General features: G+C 44.0%; 1 protein-coding gene across 1 annotated transcript; it reads left to right on the top strand.

The window, feature by feature from the left end:
• The first annotated feature begins 362 nt into the window (after positions 1–362).
• Positions 363–22734, top strand: KLF15 (KLF transcription factor 15). The gene is made up of 3 exons (XM_088450230.1): positions 363–537; positions 11034–12161; positions 19387–22734. The coding sequence occupies exons 2-3, from the start codon at positions 11098–11100 to the stop codon at positions 19553–19555; spliced, it is 1233 nt and encodes a 410-aa protein (XP_088306356.1). The 5' UTR covers positions 363–537; positions 11034–11097; the 3' UTR covers positions 19556–22734.
• Positions 22735–23690: the final 956 nt, after the last annotated feature.

Here is a 23690-nt window from a genome sequence, read left to right as displayed (position 1 = left end):
TTTATTTATGAATCAGTTATTTATATAGCACACAGACATATTGTGCAGCACTTTGCAGCGACTGTGGGATCATGGAGGCCCGAGAGCTGTCATTGCTGCAGCCATTCCGTAATTAGTGCTGGTATGTGGTGAGGTTGTGTAGAAAGTATTAGTGCAGATGACAGGGACATCACATGCTGGGGGCATAGAGTAAGGGAACATTCCTGCATATCACTTTGCTGCTGGAAGGAGGCTGAAGGAAGGGGGGGGGGGGTGTGCTTCAGAAACTCCCATTGACGACAAATGACCAGGCCACCCCCCCTTCGGGGCACCAGCCAATCAGCTGGCGAGATGTGGTCGAGCCTTCTCCAAGCCTTCCCTGTTCCACACACACAGTCATGTGAGGCTCACTAGTACTACTGCTGGGCTGCAGGCAGACAGGCTGAGCGAGTGGAGCCAGGGGCTGTCAGTGAATCCAAACTCCAAAGGGAACCCGGGGAAACAGGGCAAAACTTTCTCCTTAATTCCCAGGGATCGGCTGCATTTCTGGAGTTGCAGGTAGGATGGGGCTCCTGTTGCTCATGGCAAGACCGTGCTCAGACCGTGTCCCCAAACATATGGTGACTGACATGCTGTTTACATGTTCAGCGCTTCAGTTATTCCTTGTGTGCCTGGCAACTCAAGGCTCTGGCAAACTCCGTCTCTCCAGTTGTTGTGGAACTACAAGTTCTAGCATGCCCTTGCCGGGCAGAAACATGTGGGATCTCCAGCTGTTGTGGAACTACAAGCCCCAGCATGCCATGTCATGTAGCAGAACAACAGCTGGTGGGCATTGGCAACACTGGGCACGCTAAATGATGGATGCCAGTGAGTAAGGATGCAATAGTTGCGTCGTACGGCGTCACTAAATAGAAATGTACTTTGCAAGCCCCATGCCAGTGACGCTTGTTGCTGCACCGCCATGGTTTGCGTGGCAGACACGTGTTATTGTTGTATCTCGGAGATATACCAGGTGGTGCGTCCTGTAGATTGTCAGGGTAGGGGCGAGGTGTCTCTCTGTAATGTGACCTACTTTCCCTGTGTGTGTGGGGTTTCTGCAGATAGTGACTTACTAACAACTAGTACCCATAGGGAGATTCTCAGGCAATGCTCTCTGGGAAATATATGAAAATGAGCTTCTCCGAGAGGCATACCCTGGAAATTACATCATGACATTGCTTCTCCCCCCTGTGGGGCAGAATGTACTATGTATGGTCATTTAACTATGGTATTTAAATAATATAATGTATTTGCTAAATTCAGCACATGCATGGGTGTTAATACAGTTTCTGTATGCGATAAATGCTGCCTATATTACTATGGGGCTTATTGCTTTTGTATAAATTAAGTGATGATGAATAGACCCCTTAGCAACTTGTCTGTCCTATCTCTATCTATCTATCTATCTATCTATCTATCTATCTATCTATCTATCTATCTATCTATCTATCTACTGAATATGCAGTCTCAGTATAAATAAATGTTAATAATGACATATTGGGATATGTGATATTGTGCAGTTTATTAATGTGACACTTTGCACATAAAAAGCATTACAGTAGTAATAGCTGTATAATTTACAATGCAGCGACAAGGCCATTATTTATTTTGCAGCGGCCCGGAATGATATTTGCACATAGTGGGGGTCCATCGCCGGTTGGGGGGGGGGGGTGCACCGGGCCAGGATCCGGTGCTCCGGTCCTCGCCGCAGGACTCAGATGCGACCTGTTGGCAGAGCTATTTCTGGGCTGTTATGGAGAGGAGAATGTTGACAGTATGAGCTGGGAGCCAGGAAGGAGGAGGGGGGGTGGTTGGTTACTAGCGGTCACACTCCGCGCCAGGGGCCAGGGAAAGGGGAGTGGAGTACAGCACAGCTCAATAACAAGCCTCACAATGAGCCATTCACAATCAGGAGTCTTCTGTCTCTTTAACAGATTCGTTAACCCTTTATTTGACAATAACTTGTACCCTAAAGTGAGAAGGAAAATAAAACCTCCTTGTTTGTCTGATCATGATGATGAGACAAGCACTTTGTGTTGAGGGACAGGGGCTTCTGATGTTGTGTTGTAAGAGAGCGCGTGCGTCACGGTGCGCGCATCCATACAGTACATGGGAGATTACGGGGTCTATTTACTAAGCTGTGTTAGGAGACAGAGTGAAAAGTGATAAGGTGCCAGCCAATCAGCTCCCAACTGTCATCTCACAGGTTGTGTTTGAAAAATGACAGTTGGGAGCTGATTGGCTGGCACCTTATCACTTTTCACTCTGTCTCCTAACACTGCTTAGTAAATAGACCCCTATGACAGACAACGCACAACTGAGAGCTGATCGGCAGAACTTTGGGCTTGAGTCGCTTTTGCTGGAAAGAAACGCAGAGTGTCCGCACAGCGTGACCACGTCCCGCTGTATACTAATATAACAGCTGTACCAGCATGGAGCAGGGACGAAGCCAGGAAGAGGCCCTGGGGCTGATGAGGAGTGAGCACTAGCGCAGCATGTGATGCATGAAATAACTCTGTGAACGCACGATTATGCGCCTATGCAGACTTGCGTGATTCTGTCGCTTACACCTACCTAGGCGGCCTGGAGAGGCGGGACGGGGGAGGGATGGGGTGCTGTAACATGATGATGTTGGTAGGTGCTAGCAATAATTAACAAACCTCTTAATTGCAAATCTGCTCTGTAGGAGGGCTCAGCGGTGCCCTGTGCCAGCCCCCGGCGCACATGATGTCATGACTTCGCACTGAAAGAGAAGGAAGATGGGTGCTGGGCTTTTATATGTAGCAGGGTGCCTCCCAAGTACCTCTCCAAGCTGTAAACGGGTGCTGTCGGGTCTATGACTGTGCCTGCCGCCTCGGGGTGACGACCTCGGTCACACTCCCTTCGCTACGGCCCTGTTGCAAATGCTTTGCTGACAGTTACTTCCATTATAGTTCGGGCCTATAATATGGGTGTTAGCGCATGTGCACTAAAATGTCGATGTGGTTTTTTGTTGATGGTTAGTCTAAATAATCTAAAAAAACCCCAGACATTTTAATGTTGACATTCTGAACGTGTCGTCATTTTAAACACATCGAACGTAATACATTTCTACATATTGGTTGCCGACCTAATGACCATGCCGACATTCTGTCTGTCGACATTCTGACTGTCTACAAGTCATACCACACCCAATTAGGATGCCCGGCAATCGATATCTATAGGTGAAGTTAACTTTAGATCTTTCTAATTAATAGCGCTGGTAAAAGCAGCATGCCAGCCCACCCTTTACATATGGGCATCACTGTCAAACCAGTCTGGTACCATAGAACACAAGGAATCTGTATGATTTACTGCCGGACCCATGCCCGGCGGTTGGAATCTCGACAGCGGCATCACGGCAGAGGAAGAAATCCCGATCGTCCTAAGGTAAGTATGTACTAACCTAATTCTACCCCCTAACCCTAACCTTCCCCCAGTGCCTAACCCTAACCCCCCCTTCCACACCGCCTAAATCTAAGTCCCCCCCCCGGGGGTGCCTAACGCTAATTTCCTCTTCCCCTAGCCTAAAGCTAACCTCCGGGGGGGGGGGGTGCCTAACCCTAAATCCCCCCCGGGAACCCTAACCCTAACCCTTCCCACCCACGCGACTATTCACGCTTGGCGCCCTGCATCCCTTCGTTCGGGCTCCCGGCGTATATCTATTGACAGGCGTTGGCATATCGACGCCTGTCAATAGACCCTTGCCGAGATATGACAGTCGGGAAGCCGGCTGTCGGGATTAGGTCCGCCGGCTTCCCGACTGCATACCGAACACAATGGCTGTGGCATGCCTTTGCGTCATTAAACATTGTCCAAACAGTTAATTTTAACAAAAACCTGACCAGTCTACTAATTTTTTCAGACACACCAGTGGATTTAGGTAATGCCAGATTTTCCAGTCCTGGCATAGTTGTAACAGGATGGTACAGGATCCCGACGGTGGGAATCCCGATGCCTGCATCTCGACAAGGTTAGGATACCGACACCTGTCGGCGGGTATCCTAACCCTCCCCCTGTTCCTACCCTAACTCTCCCTCCCTAGTGCCTGAACCTAAACTCCCCCTCCGCGAACCCTAAACCTAACCCGCCCCCCCTAGTGCCTAACATATAATCCTAAACCCAGGATTTATAGTCAAGATCCTGGCGGTCGCGAAGCCAGCGCCGGTATTCTGACTAGTGTCGGGATTCCGGCGTTGGCATTCTGACCGCCGGAATCCCCGCGGTCGGGATATTGACCGCATCCCGTTGTAACATATAAAGGTAAAACATGCATACATGTAGATTAAGCTAGGCAACATGTTATTTACAAACTTTTGCCTAACCCCAAGTTTGTCGATGTGCTGCCAAGAAATAAAGGGTTTTGGAGAGTGACGGGATCTAGATAAATAAAATATCATTCTTCCATAGAGTACAGTGTCCCGTATATATTATTTTATCCTTCCATACAGCAGCTGCTCTTTGTGTGATCCCCATTTGGATTAAGCGTGGAATTTAAGATGAAAAGATTGCCTGTCTCCTGGTGGGGAATTCTGCCAAAAAAAGAAATATTTTAATTGCATCCAGAATGCAAGAAAAAAACAAAACAAAAACATTTGGGATGATTTAAAAAGAAAATTGCAGTTTTACAGCTGTGTATCTGCTGTTCCTGTTTTGCAATTTGCACTGTAGAGTTTTTGTTATATTTTATCTGTAATCCTCCTTCCAGCGCATCAGCTGACACTTGTAGGTACAGACCATATTGTACAGAGTGTACTGAATATACCCAAGATGTGTTCTGAGTTATAAAGTACATTAAAAAAACAACAACTGGTTGTATCTATTTGTACCCTGCTGCTTTTCACATGTACAATTATTTCCAAGACACAGCCAATTGCAATTAGAAGCGTCTCATGACTTCAGCCTTGCCTCAAAGATGGGAAGTCTGGAAATTATAGTGTCAACAATTCTATTTGGGCAATGCCATCATGCCTAGTTACACCGAACGTCAGATTCTCACTTCAGTCATTAATGGCGGCGTTTCATTGCAGATTAAAGGGCTTGTCCAGTTTTGACCCCCATCCCCCCAAAAACTTTGTAACCATTATCTGATCATTGGCCTAATTCAGGTTTGTACGCTTTGGCCCAGCAGCTGCAGAACGTCAATCATTCTGTGGCTTGGCGGCACTGCGTGCGAGCTCGCAGGACCCGTTCTGCACATGCACAGAACCATCGGGTTTGCATACATCACTGAGTCAGACCCGATGTAATGGGAGAAAACCCCCATTTACTACAAGGTAGGGGGCCAGAACCCTTAATTGCCAGATCTCCCATTCTAGTTAAGATAAGTGAGGCCTGAGAATTTTGTCATTCCACATTCAAGATGGAACGTGACCAGTGGCGGCTCCAGAAGTTGGGCTGCAGCGCTGTCCCAAAATTCAAATAGTGGAACCACACCAACTGCCACTCCAAGCGCTGACAAACATCACAGGCCGGGACTCGCTGGCAGTTGGTGTGACGCCCCTATTTGAATTTTGGGACAGCGCTGCATCCCCGCCTCTGGAACCCCCACCGAACGTGAGGCAGGAAAACCAAAAAAGTATCCTGAAAATTTTGCAGGTACCAGGATCTTAGTGTCAGTACGTTTTGCGGTCTGGATTTCGAGTGCGACGGCAGTATAGCACTTCCGCTACTTTGTTGTTCCTTTGTGGGGCCCTGTAAATAAGATAATAAATATAATAAGAAGAATCTAACCTGCTAGCCAGACCAAACCGCAAGTAAATAGAGCATGCTCCAGATGCATACAGGCAGTGACGTAACTACCGCAGTGGCTGACCATGAGTCTGATAGGGCGCTCGGCAGTGAGTAGCGGTGTTTGGATGCTGCAAGTGATCATCCACTCTTTGAGGGGCAAATGTATGAAGCTTGGAAAGTGATAAGGTACCAGCCACTCAGCTCCCAACTGTCATGTTACAGACTGTGGGCCTGATTCAAACCCGGACGCTATTTGCGTCCGCTCGCTGGCTAAAAGGGGTCGGCTATATAAATCATGTGCTCGCACTGTGTCGTGTAAAGCCGCCCACTAAGTAATAGCGAGCGGCCGCACTATGCGCTCGCACCTGTATAAAGACGCCCCTTTGCCATTCGCAACACACGTCATCTCCGGCAGTTGTAGGATTAATCGGGAACATGGAGAGCCATCGGAGCTGCTCGCAGCGCTTGTGGTAGCCTTTTCCCACCACAACATTGCGAGCAGTTCTGGCTAAATGCAACCTAGTCACGTGTGTAATGACGCTACTTTGCCAATTATGCACACCCATTATACGCCGTTCTGACGGTCGGGCGCGCCTGCGTTCGCACACCCCCATTTACAAGCACCATCCCCTGTTACCACCCACAAACGGCACTATCTGTCACTCAAAATAGCGGCCCGACTGCGGGCTACGGGCGAGCGCCTTCCCATCGCAATGAGTGGTTTGCGCATGCGCATTTCGACTCATACGCATGCGCAGATTTGCGAAAAATCGCTCAATGCGAGCTCACGCAGCATAGCATCCGGGTCTGAATCAGGCCCTGTGTTTGAAAAATGACAGTTGGGAGCTGATCGGTTGGTCGTTTATCACTTCCCAGAGCTTCCCCCGTGTTTGCAATTTGTTTGCATCTTGGTCTCGAAGCTCAGCGCTGCGCAGTATGTTGACGCTTTATAAATAATTACTAATAATACCCCAGGATGCAGAATTGTCTGGAAGATCCTATAGAACTGTAACCTGAGAGGGAACATTTTAGAGTTTGCGCTTCCAGACAACGTCCTCTTCCAAGACTAATTATTTTCAGATCTCTCTATCAGGGAACAGGGCTTCCTAAGCTTGTGCAAAAAAGAATTCTATTTTCCCTTGTCAGGGGATGTGGCCTTACTTCTGCCGTCATATGACACGAGGGGACCGGATTGGCTGGGAAACCATCACATGTCGCTGGGCTTGTTGTGCCATGTCCCCTGATTAATATGTTACTCTTCAAAGTCACTGATAAGATTTTAACAATCTTTCCACTCTGGTTAAACAGGGCTCTAAATGCAGCAGCCACACACGGGGCCTGGGCACTTTCTCAGCTGATTGTTTCTTGTTTGTCAAGTTTTAAGGCTGGAAGATATAAATCTAGCTTGTGAGAAATGAACTCAACAGGTGCAGGTCTTTACCAGCCTACAAGTAGTATTAAGGCAAAACCCCTGTAAGCTGTAAATCACATCCAGTTATACTATAGGTTGTTAACATAGTAGCACATAGTTATGCAATTCCCACAGGTCCTTGAAATTAATTTCTTTCAACTGATACACACTTTTTTGCAAATCATTTATTACATTGACATAGTTTCTAACCTATCTACTTGTGAGTTTGAGATTTCAGATGACATATCCATGATCCAGTGTTAAAAGAGATTACCCGGAACGCTTTGCTGCCGTAGAACGCCTGCTTTCTCGCAACAATGTTGCAGTGCGCTGCAAAATGTTCCCTTCTGCAGAGAGTTTGCTGAGTTTAAGGGGTCTATTTACTATGCAGTATTAGGAGACAGAGTGAAAAGTGATAAGGTACCAGCCAATCAGCTCCCAACTATCATTTTTTAAACACAGCCTGTGAGATGGCAGTTGGGAGCTGATTGGCTGGCACCTTATCACTTTTCACTTTGTCTCCTAACAAGATTTAGGGGTCTATTTACTAAAAAGTGTTTCGAACCATATATATAGTTGGAAACTATAGGGTGCAAGTTTGCCCTTAAAATTGAAAACAGCACTAATATTGAAGGGGAGATGTACTAAGACGTGGAGAGGGATAAATTACCAACCATTCAGCTCCTAACTGTCACTTTACAGACTGTGTTTGAAAAATGACAGTTAGAGACTGACTGGTTGGTACTTTATTCTCTCTCCACTACTTTATCTCTCTCCAAAGCTTAGTACATCTACCCTATAAGCTGGGTACACACTGGAGCGATGTCGGGCCGATATGCCGTTTCGACATATCGCCTACATCGCTCAGCGTTGTACGCATGTTTGCGCGCTCCCTCCATCGCTAGCCAACGGTCGCCAGGTTTGATGTGCTACGCAACAAACCTAACGATATCGCTAATGGCCAGTGCATTATTAATGAAATACGTAACGGTGATTGTTACGTCGTTCACTAAAGTCGTCCAGTGTGGACGCACAATTACTGTTGATGGGCACTCATTCCGATACCGGAACGAATGCTCGTCGCTCCAGTGTGTACCTAGCTTTAGTCTTAAGCCTGGCATGTTTTGACCTTACAGTAATATTAGTGCTGCTTTCAATTTTATCCTGCTGAGACGAGACGGCTTACAATTGTCGCAGCTTTCTGTGTATACACCTATGAATTGAAGAAACGACCGTTATTCTATAGTGAAGCTCACTAAAATGTTGCTAATTGGCTTACCAGCAATAACATTTTTAATTTAACCCCACCCATGCTTAATAGTCATAGGATTATAATATAACTGTATGATTGGGAATCATGAATAATGCACAGCAGTACTGTAATGTCCCAAGTTACTAAGCCTTCACATATGTCCTGTATTTATCATAGAACACTTCCCATTGTAAAAATTAAAGTAAGCTGTACCGTTTACAAATACAATGATGTCATTGAACAGAGCAATGTCAAGCAACAAGTGGCTTTTCAGCTGGGGTGGAACTACGGGATACGTTTAAGATCCCGACCACCGGCATCTAGAATCCTTAATCCCGGCTAGGGTTAAATGACAGGCGTCTATAATCCAGACGCCTGTCATTTTCCCGACGCCGGCACACCTTTGATCGGGATGCCGGGCGCCGCAAGCGGACAGCCGCTGGGGGGGGGGAGGGTTAGGTTTAGGCCACCCGGGGGGGACTTAGGGTTAGGCACCCCCCCGGGAGGTTTAGGGTTAGGCTAGGGGGAGGGAGGGTTAGAGTTAGGCACCCCCCCTGGGTCTTAGGGTTAGGCACCCCCCCTGGGATTTAGGTTTAGGCAGCGGGGAGGGGGGGTTAGGATTAGGCACCCCTAAGAAGGGTTAGGGTTAAGGGGTTAGAATAGAATAGTTTATACTTACCTTTAGACGATCGGGATTTCCAGCGCTGTCGGTCTTCCGCTGCCGGGCTCTACTGTTTTGTCGGGCTGCCGCAGCCGGGATTCGAACTGCCGGTCATGCGGCAGCCGACATTCCATACCGAATGTGGAACTACAAGTCCCAGCACAGCCCAACAGTATGTGACTGACAGAGTATGCTATTTAAGATATGTTAGGTTCCCTGCAGTGTCTTCCAGTATGATTATTGACTGGAAGATTGATCAGTGGGCTCGTTTCAGACCCACTCGCTATATGCGTTCGCACGCAGCGGAAGTATGCAAATCCGCGATTGCGTGGCAAGGCATTAGCACGCCCACTATGTCTTAGCGTGTGATCGCTGTGTGTATGCAGATGCCCACCAGCTTGTCTTAAGACACTCGTATTCCCACGTCATGTCCAGGAAGTGTATGCAACCATCGGTAACATCGGGTGCCATCGGAAGCGATCGCAGAACTTGTCGCTGACCATACCCTAACGCAAGCACTGCGAGTGCTTCAGTGTGTACCATGTGATGTGTACTATGACGCTGCGTCTTACTTATGCACATCTCTGAAACGTCTTTAAGAGGCTCAGGCACGCCTGCGTTCGCAACCACCACTCCCACGTTTTCATTGACCATCCCCTGTCACCGCCCACAAACGGCTTCTCCTGTCACTCAACCTAGCGCGCTATCTGTACGCAGCCAGCGAACGCTTCCCGATCGCATGGACTAGTTCGCGCACTGCGATGCATGCGCAGATTGCAAACATCGGCTGGCTGCGTGCAAACGCAGCCTAGCAAACGGGTCTGAATCAGCCCCAGTATGAGATCCTCAGAGGTAAATGGGTCCGATAAAAGCTTTGGCACTTGCAAATAAGGTTGAGGTGTTTTCATGAAATGCTTTGTGTATTGTCCCCATGATATCTCTAAATCAGGTTTAATCATAAGCATTAAGCAACTTCTCTTTCCCAGGGCGTTTATCGTTAATACTGTAGGAAGGTCTGACCAATGGGTGAGCAACATGGTAGATGATCACTGCGGCCTGTTACTGGTACATGTGGGCTGACTAGGAATAAATTGACTTAACCCCTGGAAGCAGAGGGGTTAAGACACCACATAATCCTCCATTGACTATTCATTGTAAAGAGCTTGCACAGAGAGCGACAGTGTAGCATGTGGACAGGAGCGTTGTGCTGGAGGGAACATGACTGGGGTTTTCATACATGCACAGTCAGATACCTCATATGATGGGGGGATGACTGTTACCCTTGTAATTTGCTCGCATTTTCTTAGAAAGGTCCCTTTATCCTGCTGCCCTCTGGAGTCGGTAATCTTGCCCTCTGTGCGGAACTGATAGTCAGATCCAGCAGTCTTTGAATGTCCCTGCATTAAAAACATCTCATTAACAAGGCGTTCAGCTCGCAGTTCACCGTTTCGGTGCCAATTGAGAAATTATACAACACAAACTCAATGGCTTTGGCTGATACACGTAACAAAGATGTCTTGTACCCTCCAGCACTTACTGTATGTATAAGTGTGTAATATTAATTATCTGTAGACTTTTGGTTTTGGCAACAATTGTTTGCACACACACATTTTTCTGCAGAGGGAGAGCTAATAAGCGCAGAGCAGATAGAATAGAGGTAACCCGTTGTTTATCAGAAACACTGTAGGTAAAATTCGATGATGATGATGACTATATTTGTAGGTGCATGTGTAATATATTCTTTTGACGTGCCAAATATCCATGTTTTTATAACTTCACCAATCACTAACCTATGAAGAATGATGTTTGGTGTGGGAAATGTCTAGGTGTCTCTCCATCAGGCACCTCCAGTCTTGTGGAATGGCTTCTCGGCTAGCTTAGATCTTTCTTGACCACGCAAAACTCAATTTCATGGAATTTTGTCTCTTCTTTCCTTTCAGAGCCCATCCTCTGAAGGCTCTTTTTGCTTATGCTGCTGGGATCTCCTCAGAAACTAATCCAGGAATGGTGGATCACCTGCTTCTGACAGATGAATACTTCTCGATCGTCCAGTCCGCCATTGGCTACAAAGCGGAGATGCTGAGGGGCGGAAGGGCCTATCAGATGTTGCCTTCCCCCACTTCGGAGGATGACAGTGACTCTTCCAGCTTCCGTTCCTGCTCCAGCCCCGATTCCCAAGTGCTGAGCTCCAGCTATGGCAGCACGTGTAGCGCCGAGAGCCAGGACAGTATTCTTGCAGAGAGCCAGGACAGTATTCTAGACTTCCTTTTGTCCCAAACATCGTTGGGCAACACCACTTCTTTATCTTGGTGGGACAAAAGAAAGCAGCAATCAATGGTCAAAGAGGAGTTCTTCAATGTCCCCGAGTTCGGTGTGGACTTGGAGGAGACATCTTTCTTTCATCCCACCTTGGACGAAATCGAGGAGTTTCTCGAGGAGAACATGAAGACCGACTTAAAAGCTGAAACCCAACATGAAGCCAAGGAACTAAGGAACTGTGGTCATTTACTTTCCGAGCAACTCAAACAAGCCCCTGTGGTGGTCAACGACATAAAAGAGGATACAAATGAGCAGTCAAACAGCTCATCGCAAGGAGAGCTTGGCAGTGAAAGTCCAGGCACTCTTGCCGTTGAGGGTGGGATTCCTGTTATACTTCAGATCCAGCCCTTAGAGATCAAACAAGAGTCTAATGCCAGTCCGGCCTCACAGGCACAGTTCCCAGATAACATTAAGGTAGCACAACTTCTGGTCAACATTCAAGGCCAGACCTTCGCCCTGGTCCCGCAACTCATCCAGTCATCAAACTTGTCCTCAAAGTTTGTCCGCATAGCCCCGGTGCCCATCGCTGCTAAACCCATGGGCCCTGGAAGTGGCGTTCAGGGACAATCTGGAATTATGATGGGCCAGAAATTCCAAAAGAATCCAGCCACAGAACTCATAAAAATGCACAAATGTACTTTCCCCGGATGCACCAAAATGTACACCAAGAGTAGCCATCTTAAGGCTCACCTGCGGAGACACACAGGAGAGAAGCCGTTTGCTTGCACGTGGCCAGGGTGTGGCTGGAGGTCAGTACTCATGATTTTTTTCGTGCTACCTGTATGGTTGGGCCATCATGGCTCTCCCCAGGGCCTAGGATTTGGGACATGGACAGTTATTTGACCTGTGGAAGTAAATGATGAAAGTGGATAGTATGCGAATATACATCATGGCTAAGATTAGCCATTTCCTCTTATTCAACACTGCACATAATGCTCTACCTCAGCGCTAGGTCTGCAGCGAAACATAATGGCTGTTGCCTGCAGACTTATTATTAAGACTTTAGGGGATTGCAGCACTAGGCAAATTAAAATCCTAGTTAATTACAGCTTATTTTGTGAGTGCAGTTACATTTAAGCCGCGTGGTCCTATATTGTACTTTAGTACACAGCTTAGGGAATATTTGACTATCGTTTCAACTCATTCCCAATTCTTCAGACAGCCTCCCCTCCAAATATGTTCCTGATCACACAACGACATACCAGACAGTGCTAAAAGCCAACTTAAGCCAGCCATATAATGTTTTTGGTTTTGAACCAATGATTGCATTCCCATACAATATACCACTGGGGTACACACTGTATAATGTGATCCGTTTTCAATTGAATCATTCTCAGATTCCCGAATACCACTTTTATACTGAAATTCCGGGTCTGACCCGGAGTTGGAACAGAGTTCCAATCCGGATTGGACCCGGAATTTTCCCCGACACCGACCCAGGATATTCCCGAGTCAGCACCGTTCACACCGGAGCCAGGTCTGCATTGACCCGGCTCTTCCGGCGTTGAAGTGGACGCTTGGAGATGACGTCATCTCCAAGCACCACTGAAGCCGGGCCAATCGGCCGGCATGCGGCTCGCTCCAGGTCATCGTGACCCGGAGCGCGCCGTTCACACTGCAGGGTTTCCCAGGTTACTCCCGTGTTAAACCCAGCAAGTTACCTGGATTGGATTGCTGGGTCACTCGACCCGGCAATCCAACCCTCTCCCCTTTTACGCCAAGGAGCTACCCGGGTTATCACTGCAATAACCCGGGATTTAGCTCTGATGTAAAAGGGGTATTAGCTTGTTTGTCAAAAAAAAAAAAAAAGACTCACGGCTTCACATGCTTTTCAATTTTCATGCGGCAGGGCCAAAAAGAAAAAAAATGTCTTTGCATGCATGGCGTGGAACAATTGAGGGACTGTACAATGTACAACACACACACTTCAATTGGTCCAATCCTCCTGGATGGAAATGTTTCAGCCGATTGGATCATGAATCAATTTGGCGATCTGTATGTGGTTGCACATGCATTGAATGATCGGATTGTCATATGTGTGTGTGCGCCCAGCTTTCGCCTCCTAGGGAGCATGTAATCAATATGTGCGCAGGCCCCTGTATCGTATCACTGGTTCTACACTAGCCCTGTAGATGAATGGCATGCATAATACAGAAATGAGATATTTGCTCTGGGTGTGTTACATTGGTTCAGTAAATCCTTTGTGTGTAACCTGTAGTAAACTCTGTTTGTTGTGTATTAACGCGGCCAGACCACACCTGATTCATTTGGTATCTCTGCAACCTGTTTTAACATGTGACCTGACCTAAGTTTGTGTGTGAGGAACAGCGTGTTCCTGTGACTAGTGTTTATTTAACCCCTAAGTCGACAGCAGATTTCCCGATAACTATCTAGGGCCATCCTTGACGGCAGGAGAAGGCTACTAGAGATGTCATTATGGTATTCAGCCCTAACGTGACCACACTACACGCTCGCCAAAAATAGGAACCGTGTGACATGTAACCTGAGCGCGGCTTCTGTGTGCATCTTACTGTAGAGACGGGGAGAAATAGGAAAAAATTCCCATGTGCTATTTCTACTGTACATCTCCCCTTACCAGTTTGTTGGTTGGTTACTCTGCAAGGTCAGCCGGGACTGCAAAGTCATTCTAGCTGGTAGTCTTGTGAAAGGTAGTTGGCGCCTTCTAATGTTTTGGTATATTTTATTGGCCGGTGTATACATGATTTTTTTCATTTTCGCGTGTCATTGTTGTAGACCACTTGTATTTCCATTAACTGAAATTCACTCAGAAAGGGTTTTGGAGATGAGTTTGTGGGCAAGGATTTATGCGTCAGGGAAATCAGGATGGTCTGAGTGGAGTCAATTATACCCCTTTTCCACCTAAATTCCGGGTCTGACCCGGAGTTGGAACAAAGTTCCTATCCGGATCAGACCCGGAATTTTGCCGGCGCTGACTCGGGATATTCCCGAGTCAGCGCCGCTCACACCGCAGTCGGGTCTGCATAGACCCGGCTTTTGCGGAGTGAAAGTGGACGCTTGGAGATGACGTCATCTCCAAGCGCCACTGAAGCCGGACCAATCGGACGGCTAGCAGCGCACTCCAGGTCTTCGTTACCCGGAGTGCGCTGTTCCCATAGCAGGGTTTCACGGGCCACGCCCGTGTTAAACCCTGCTAGTTACCTGGGTTGGATTGCCGGGTCACTCGACCCGGCGATCCAACCCTCTGCCCTTTTACACCAGGGAGCTGCCCGAGTTAACCCTTCAAAAACCTGGGTTTTAGCTCCGGTGTAAAAGGGGTATTAGAGATGGGGTGTAGCATGGGCCTGATTAGGGCTCCAGGCGGGGTACTGTTTGGGCTCACTGACCCCCTCAGTTTTTAATAAACAATAGCAAAAAACAACACCCCTCAATGACCACCGAGCCATTTACTGACATGCTTTGCATTTTGCTCTATTGAAGGATAATCACTAAAGGTGCGTACACACGTAACAAATTTTTTGAACAATTTAACTATAACGACGTCGTTATCGTTCAAAAAAATCGTTCAGTTTTTGAGTTATTACAATGAACGAAAATCATTCAAGCGCTCTCCCGTTTGTTGTTCATTTCAGACTGTCCAACATAACAATTTTCATTAACGGAAGGAACATTTTTCGTTCATCGTGGTAAAAATCGTTCTTTACACTTAAAAAAATCGTTCACTTTCCAAGGGGAAATCTGACAGATAATCGTTGGTTACAAAAACGTTGCGTGTGTATGCACCTTTAGAATGCAGCCTGGTTTATTTGATAGTATACAGTTTCAAGCTTAGATTGGTCTTCAGCGGTAAAGGAGGGGATTTAAATAGAAAGCAATGACAACTGATCTCAGTGTCACAGTCTAGGATTTATAATCTGAGTTTGTTTACATGTGTGCCCCTCCCCTGCAGCCTGCATTAGTCCCTGCCCCTTGGACACAACAACGCAATTCACGCAGAGCTTCTCGACTTTCATCTCCACCGTCTGCGATCTGTATAAGAATAAAGCTCAACAGCCTGTGGGTAATAAAGAATGAATATCACTATAAAATTGTAATGACAATCTGTCCAGGGGAACTTCAGGGGTACTCCTGCAATTCTGCTTCCCCTCTTTTGGACCTAGGCTGATTCTATCACAGAAATGATCCTTTCTAAGTGTAAATAAGTTCCCGCCCTTGTCATATACATTCCATTATCGCTATATGCTTTGGTACCCAGTAGATAACTTACTGGGAGATGTTTCAAACCTTCTAAAGTGGTCAGGTTCCCATAGCAACCAATCAGCTTCTAGCTATCATATTATAGAATGTACTTGATAGATGGCAGCAGTAAGCTGATTGGTTGCCCTGGGCAACTTGTCCACTTGTCCTCTTTAGACGCTTTGATACGGGAAGCAGTCAGGAAGCCGACGGTCGAAATGCCGACCGCCGGCTTCCCGACTGTCTAATCCCGGCAGGGGTCTAATGATAGGCGTCGAAATTCTGACGCCCGGCATACCGAACGAAGGGGGGGAGGGTTAGGTTAGGGGCTCCCGGGGGGGACTTAGGGTTAGGCACCCCCCCCGAGAGAGTTAGGGTTAGGATAGGGAAATGGGGGGTTAGGGTTAGGCACCCCCGGGGGGAGGTTGAGGTTAGGCACCCGCCCCGGGAGACTTAGGTTTAGGCTGTGGAGATGGGGGTTTTAGGTTTAGGTACTTAGCCCCTCTTAGGCACTAGGGGGGGGAGGATAGGGTTAGGCACCCCTAAGGGAGGGTTAGGGGGGGGGACAGGGTTAGTTTTACTTACCTAAATCCCCTGTCGGGATCCTCACTGCTGCCGGTCTTCCGGCGTCGGGATTTGAACCGCCGGTCGCATGGCGGTCATTCATACGGATTCCCTTTGATACACCTCCCCCATACTGAGCAGTAAGCAGCACACGATCGGCAACACATCGTACAGAAAACGCACTCTCCCTCCTAGGAAGTGGGCAGAATACTGATTTGACACCCTGCCCGTCTCCTGCTGCTACTCAGAGGTCAGGGATGGAGCAGCTGGTGTAGGAAGGTCTCATATTTTGACATTGAATAAGTTGCTGGAAACCCTATGTATACATTGTAACAGCCCATTCAGTGCTGCTCATTCCGAAAGCTCGCTAAGCCCCCTTTAACCCTGATAATCCAAACAAATAATTACATATAGTTTCCCAAACATGGTAATATCCAACGCTCATGCATGATTGCATCCATTATTGTGTGTGTGTGTGTGTGTGTGTATGTATGTATGTATGTATATATATATATATATTATATATATATATATACATTACATATATATATATATATATATATATATATATATAGTGTTAGGGGTGAGCGGGTTCGGTTTTACTTGGATCTTTAAACTGCATTTTATTGGCTATCGCCTATCATGTGTTTTGGATAGCCAATAGAATAAATCCGAATTTGCGGTAAAGTGGCGATAAGAACCGAGTAAAACCGAGCCTGCACATCCCTAATATATGTGTGTGTATATATGTATAATATATATTAGTACCTAGTATTAGGTATTGACAGTCATTTCACTGTTCATTTCAATGGGCGTTTGGATTACTGTACATGTCCTCCTGCAACTTTTACTAGATACATCGCTTTTTCTTTCAATTCCTTTTAAGCTTTACATCTATTTATTGATGTCACAAAACAGAGTTGTTTATTTGTGTCACCCTGATATACAGCCAACAACCAATGGCTCAACTTTAGCGGGGACAAGGAGGTGCAATGGGGTCTAATCCCACCTCCGAGGCCCACGCTCACTTCTGTGACCCACCACTCTGTTCCCAGGACCCTTCTGAGCATGTTTACTGGGTGCATGCCCAGGACCACCCAGGCTCAGGAGAGGACCCCACTCTGCTCTATTGAGAAATATAGAAATGATAAAATGTCTCCTTTTTTGCCTGTCTGAGCTTTGCACAATTATATTGAATAGTGTTTTAACTTAATTTGAAATTTGCCGTTTGCATGGAAAACTATATAAAAAAAAAAACTTTACAATGCTGCTAATTCTGCTTAAATAATCTTAAAAATGTTTAAACCGTCTTATGCATGGTTGTTCAAATAAACAAGATCAAAAGATTTAAAAAGTTGTGCGTTCTATTTCAGGTTATAGATAAGATTTCAGTATAAAAGTAAAAAAGGAATTCACAACCTCCCCTTAGTGGAACCCTTAGAACTATACGGTGAAATAGTGTTTCACAAGGCCCCTCCAATTATTTGACCTGTGAAAAGTATATAATTCACTATCCAAAAATTTACGCTGGGATATGTGGAAGCGTCTTTGTATTGATCTGTAGAGCCGCACAGACCTCCATCTTTATCTAGGGCTGACAGACAAAGTGCGGAGCCATGCTAAAAAACAAACATCATCTGTGTGTGTGTGTGTATGTATATATATAAATATATATATATTATTACTATACTATGCTATAAAGAGCTAGTAGCTGGGCTTTTAATTGCATTTGGCACTTTAAACTGCATATAACTGTAGATTGTAAGCTTGTGAGCAGGGCCTTCCTACCTATATATCTGTTTGTTATTACCCAGTTTTATTCTGTTAATGTTCCAATTGTAAAGCGCAACGGAATATGCTGCGCTATATAAGAAAGTGTTAATAAATAAAAAATAAATAAATAAATAACTGGGCTTGATGTAAATGGTCAGAGAATTGGCCAAGTGGAGGTAATTGTCTATTAAGGGCCGTATTCAATTGAGAAAAGCCATTTTCCGCGGAGAAGTATCGCCAATCGCGGCTTTTCGTGTGGTCAGAACTTTCTCCGAATTCAATTCCAGCCGGTTTTCGCCTACGCGGAAAGTCAATGCAATGTAATAGGCAAAAAAGATTTGCCTAAGAATAGCAGGAGAAAAGAAGTACAAAATTTTTATTTTGCGGTGCAAACATGGGGAAACCACTCAGAACCCTTGGGACAGCCCCCCAAAGGACAACTGTGTCAAAAAATCCGGGGGATAAAACATAAGAACACACCAAAAAGTACTTTCATCGTAAGGATGAAAAGTACAAAGTGGGGGGACAAGCTTAAAAACTAGCAAAATGGCCTTCTTAGGGGTCTGCAAGGATGGGTCAGGTGTCTTTAGGATTGCAGGTGCAACAAGTACGTTTTTTAAAACTTCACTTTAGAGACTATAAAAGATGCTAGCACCCATTTTCAAGTACCCCAAATTTGACTCATTTTTTCTCCAAAAAGTACTGCTTAATGCCATTCTTAACTACTTTTACAAGGATGCTAATAATAAGGATTTTATGCAACTTTAGTACCCCAAATAGTTTTAATAGGGCTATTGGAACACTTCTACATTGATCCCCAATGTTAGTGCATCTTTTTGGGGGGTTCAGACTGATTTCCCCTATTTTGACAGTACTCTTTGCCTGTTTTACATTCGCCCTGCCGTTTTCACGGGGTTAGTAATTGAATAGGGCAAAAAGCGGGGACGCGCACGATAAGTTTTCCCCTTCTAAAACACGCGATGTAGGCAAAAAGTTGGATAGGTAGAACTTTTTTGCGGAGGCAAAACTAATTGAATACAACCCTAAGTGTGATAAAGCAAATTCAACTTCTCAGAATGTCATCGATGTATCTGACCTGTATTTTTATTTAAACAGATGCAGATGTTTGTAAAGCGAATAGTTAGGCACAGTTTTAATGTGGCAGTATTAGTACAGTGCAAAGTTTGTATCTCTAGAAAAAACAGCAGCCAATCAGGACATCATTTTCATAAAATGGCTTCTGGCGGTTGCCAGCTGACAGATTGAATTTTCTGTCCTACGTTATGCATAAACTCTGCAGTGTATAAACCTTAGCACAAATGTTGCAATATGTTATGATGAATAATGGTATCTGATCTCCGTGACCCATGAATTATATAACAAAAATTTTAGATATATAATTTTTTTCCTTCTGTTTCCTAGGTTCTCCCGGTCCGACGAGCTGTCTCGGCACCGCCGATCACATTCTGGGGTGAAGCCGTACCAGTGTGCTGTATGTGAAAAGAAGTTTGCTCGCAGCGACCACCTGTCGAAGCACATCAAAGTGCACAGGTTTCCGCGGAGTAGCCGTTCCACGCGTTTATCAAACTGAACCACCGTAGCATTAGCGACCTGCTGAAAATGACCCCAGAGCACTTTGTCCGTCTTCCTGTCATAACTTATTGGTGTGAAATGCACCCTCTGTTTGAATGGACATCGGTACTGTGCTTGTATTTAACATGGGTGTAAATAACCACCCTGTGCCTAGAAGAAAGAGAGATTTGGTGCCCATCAGGTTCTCTGCTCTCCAGCGGTGAAGGGTTAATGAGGGTGGGTGACTTTTAAAATCAACTTAATTCCTATATAAGCTTTCCATGCAGCCCAACAGTGGGTGGTGGGTGGGGAGCTTCATTGACTCAGATTTTAAATGGTTCAACAAAAAGGCTTAGTACTTCCAGTAACTCAACTGATCGCACCAGAATCCCAACCTTTGGAGCTATTGTGAATTTTAATATGGTATTGGCAGTTCATAAGGTCCTGCAGGACACTGCCATTGGAAGTCTAACTCATTGTTTTGTAGAGTTATTATTTTTTTGTCATTTTAAAACCTTTTTGTGTCTCAGGAAGAGTCTCTGTTTTGATGTCAGGTTTGGTCAACCTGTGTCCCCCGAGCTATCATGAAACTGTAATTCCGAATATGCCTTTTCATTGAGCTCTGCTACAGAGTTGCTGAAGGCAATAGAGAGAAGGCTTTAGCAAAATAGCTCTTTCTGGCAACTCCTGGGGTGGATTTTGGGAGGGGTTTATTTGTATCTTAAGTTTGCATTTTACAATTTTGGGAGGTGTGATAATATTTACAATTCTGGTCAGAATGTATAATACACCTAGAACAAAAGTGTTTCGGCCCTAGCTGTGCCTGTCACATCCATCTAAACAAGGCTTATTGAATGGTGCAGGTTAGGCTAATAGAGTGTAACGTATGATTGGTTGCTGTGGGGAATTGCATGTTTCTGATGTTTATACCATGTCATTACATTAATGTGCAATTCTCCTGATGAGCCCCTCAGTGGCAGCATTCATGAGACACCAATTTTCTGAGTTTAAAAAAAAACCCAAACTAATAATAATAATAATAATAATAATAATAAAAAAAATCATCATACTGTTATTTTCTGTCATTTTGTATCAACGTATTTATCACTGATCAATCTCTGAATGTGGAAATTCTTCTGGAAAAAAAATAAACCATATCAGTATTTATTAGTCCGAAGAAAAAAATTTAGTTTTGAAGATCAGCAATGTAGACGTATTTATACTGTACCAATGTTTTTTTTGTTTGTTTATTTTTCCATCCTTCATCTTGGGTTTATTTACTGTTTAAGTGAACCTTGTGCATATATAATATAATCTCTCTCTCTTATCAAATGCTGTAATATGCCTAACCTCATGTGACCTTCTTTATGGAATGCCAAAAAAACTCTTTCTTGGACTTCAGATGAGGTAGTCGGACAATTATTATTATTTTTTTTTTTAGTGAATATTCAAAATTGGTTCATTTGCTGTCATAATCTCAAATGCTGGAAATCGACAATTAGTTTTGAAACAAGTATGAACTAGTGTCTCCTTCCATCTTTACTTGGTGTTAAGCACTTAATTCCTTTATTTTCTTAAAAATAAATAAATAATAAATAAATAAATAAAAAATTCAAAGGAATAAAAATAATAGCTAAATTACAAATTGTGTTAATGTTAAAAATAATCTTGTGACACTCACAACTAGTTATGGAACAGTCCTATATTTTTATATCAGAATCCTCTTTAAACTTTTATTTTTTTTGATGAACGATTAGATGCATAAACGTAAATGATCACAACTGAAGCACAAACGTAATATATTTCTTTTGCTTTGTTATAAAATAAATTAAGCTCAAATATTCCCCCAATTAAATAATAATGACTAGATAGCAAATTATTAGCATGTGTGTTACCTAGAAGACCACAAGTTATTAATGGGACTTGTCTTTCTGCACTGGCCACAGTGAAGCAGACAAAGAAGCTCTGCTACTAGCAAAGGCATTGAGCTTATAGAATGCTCAACAGATTTAGCTAACTCTCTAAATATTTCAGATATTATGGGTGTTTTATATAGCATGGTAATACACAGAGTTTAATATTTAACATTCTCTTACCAACCTCTGTTGATCTCTGTGTATCCCAGAAGGACTTAGTGTCTTACATAACAAATATATGGTTGTTGCTTCCTTTTTGTTAAAAAAATATATATTTCAAATATCACAAATACTTTAAAACTGTTTTAGATTTTTAAAATAATTTATTCCCATTTAATGAACACTATTTAAACAGCTTTAAACTGAAAACTATTTGCTTTCAGTTCTAAATATCTCTGTTGCTATTTTTCTATGAAGTTTTGTGACCATAGACTTCGTTCAATTCCACCTCAATTCAGTTCAAAGTTCATCTAAGCTGGAAATAATTTGTAAACGTTTTTTAAGCCAATTGTTGTCGGACGGATAGGCATAGTGCTTCTTTGTTATAGGTAGCAGGGCCCTCAGGCTTCAATGAGGATAATGAGTTGTGCATTCCTTATATATGTAGAAAGTCATGTTATCAAAGTAATTTGTACCAAGTGGAGGAGCCAGGCTGGTCATTTACTGAGCCTAGAATTAATGAAAGTGGACTCGTTGTCTACACACAGTTCATACACCGAATTTATGGACTAAACTATTACTTATAAGAATCCAGCTGATGAATTCTCTATGAACTAGAGACATCTCTCTTTGACTTGTGCCTCAGTGATGCCAATAGCTCCTAGTGAATTGTTAAACCGAACATTGTTTGAGTGACTCTTTAATCATATGTTTTAGAACTGAGAAGCCCCAGAGCCAATATAATATCAGCTATTGAATAAGAGTCATCATTGATTTAGAAATGATAGGGATGAAGCAAAGCTGATAGGCTATAATGAACCAACTCCACCAACTATCGATACTGGGGTCTGTGGTTGACAAGTATGCTCCCATGGAAGTTCCACCATACAGGTGTCTGGGGTATTTGTTCAGCACGTAAATATTTTGTTCCTCTGACCAAACTGTTTACTCCTCCTACTCTGAATGTATGTAAATAAGGTGTATATAGAAAGCTCCATATAAAAGACCTTTTTAGTAATGTATCAGAAATGTATGTAAATTAAATCAAAATTAAAATATCTCTATGATACCCTGTATATAAAAGAATACTGTATTTTCTTCTACGTTCTTCATAAAGTATATTTACTTTGACAATAAATAGAAAAAAATATAATTTGGTTGCTTTGTCTTTTTTTCCTCTTTCTTTTATGGGGCTGCATAATTTTCAGCTTTCCTGCAATTTTGTAGTGGAAAAATAAGCATGTAATTAACATTTCTAACCTACCTACTTCTGAGCTGGTTTTGGTATAGTTGACATGTGTCGGTTCGGTTTAAAGAGAGAGCCTGAGCTCCCATGTCCCCGCATTCCCTACTGTCTATAGTAGAATTTGGCAGGATGCCTGTTTTTTTCTTTCTTTGCAACAATGTTGCACCTCTTGCCATAACGGCTACCTCTAATGCCATCGGCGTAACTACCATAGGTGCAAGGGCTGCAGCTGCTATGGGGCCCAGTGCTGAGGGTGGCCCATCTTCCTTGTCAAAGTTTTATGTGTTATATGCATTTTTTCACCATGGGGCCCTTACAAACTATTGCTATGGGGCCTACAAAAACCTAGTTACGTCCCTGCTTAGTGTAAAAAAAAAAAAAATCTGATACCTGTTAATGATACTATTAAACCAAAAAGCATCATCCAAAATCAATAACAATGTCTCCTTATATTCTTTTTAGTAATTACAGTACATAGCTAAGAAACACAGGCAATGTTTCCTTTTAACATCATTTTGTAGAATGTTGCAAGTTAATTGTAAACTGGCAGAATATATTAGCAGTGACTTTCCTTACAAACATTACACAGGTTCTGTATAACAAATCAGAAATTCACATAATAGCACAAAAAAAATCTCCCCAATACGATGTAATAGTGCGGATTTTTGAGATTAGAAAAATAATGTAACATCTATATAGGAAATACAGATCTTACATTGTTCCATCTCATGACACCACTTCAAATTTTATACCAATTGTACCTTCTTTTTATGAGCTATACAGATCAGGCCCTTAATAACGCATCACTTCCTAAAAAACTATATAGTTATACT

This window comes from Taudactylus pleione, unplaced genomic scaffold (assembly GCF_031769625.1).
Source record: "Taudactylus pleione unplaced genomic scaffold, aTauple2 ptg000512l, whole genome shotgun sequence".
Classification (NCBI taxonomy): Eukaryota; Metazoa; Chordata; class Amphibia; order Anura; family Myobatrachidae; genus Taudactylus; species Taudactylus pleione.
This window is presented reverse-complemented; position numbering and strand designations above follow the sequence as displayed.

Excerpts from the sequence above, each read along its gene's own strand:
- KLF15 (XM_088450230.1), top strand. The coding sequence starts at position 11,098 with ATGGTGGATCACCTGCTTCTGACAGATGAATACTTCTCGATCGTCCAG. Across the intron at positions 12,162-19,386 it reads TGGCCAGGGTGTGGCTGGAG|GTTCTCCCGGTCCGACGAGC; the intron begins GTCAGTACTCAT and ends TCTGTTTCCTAG.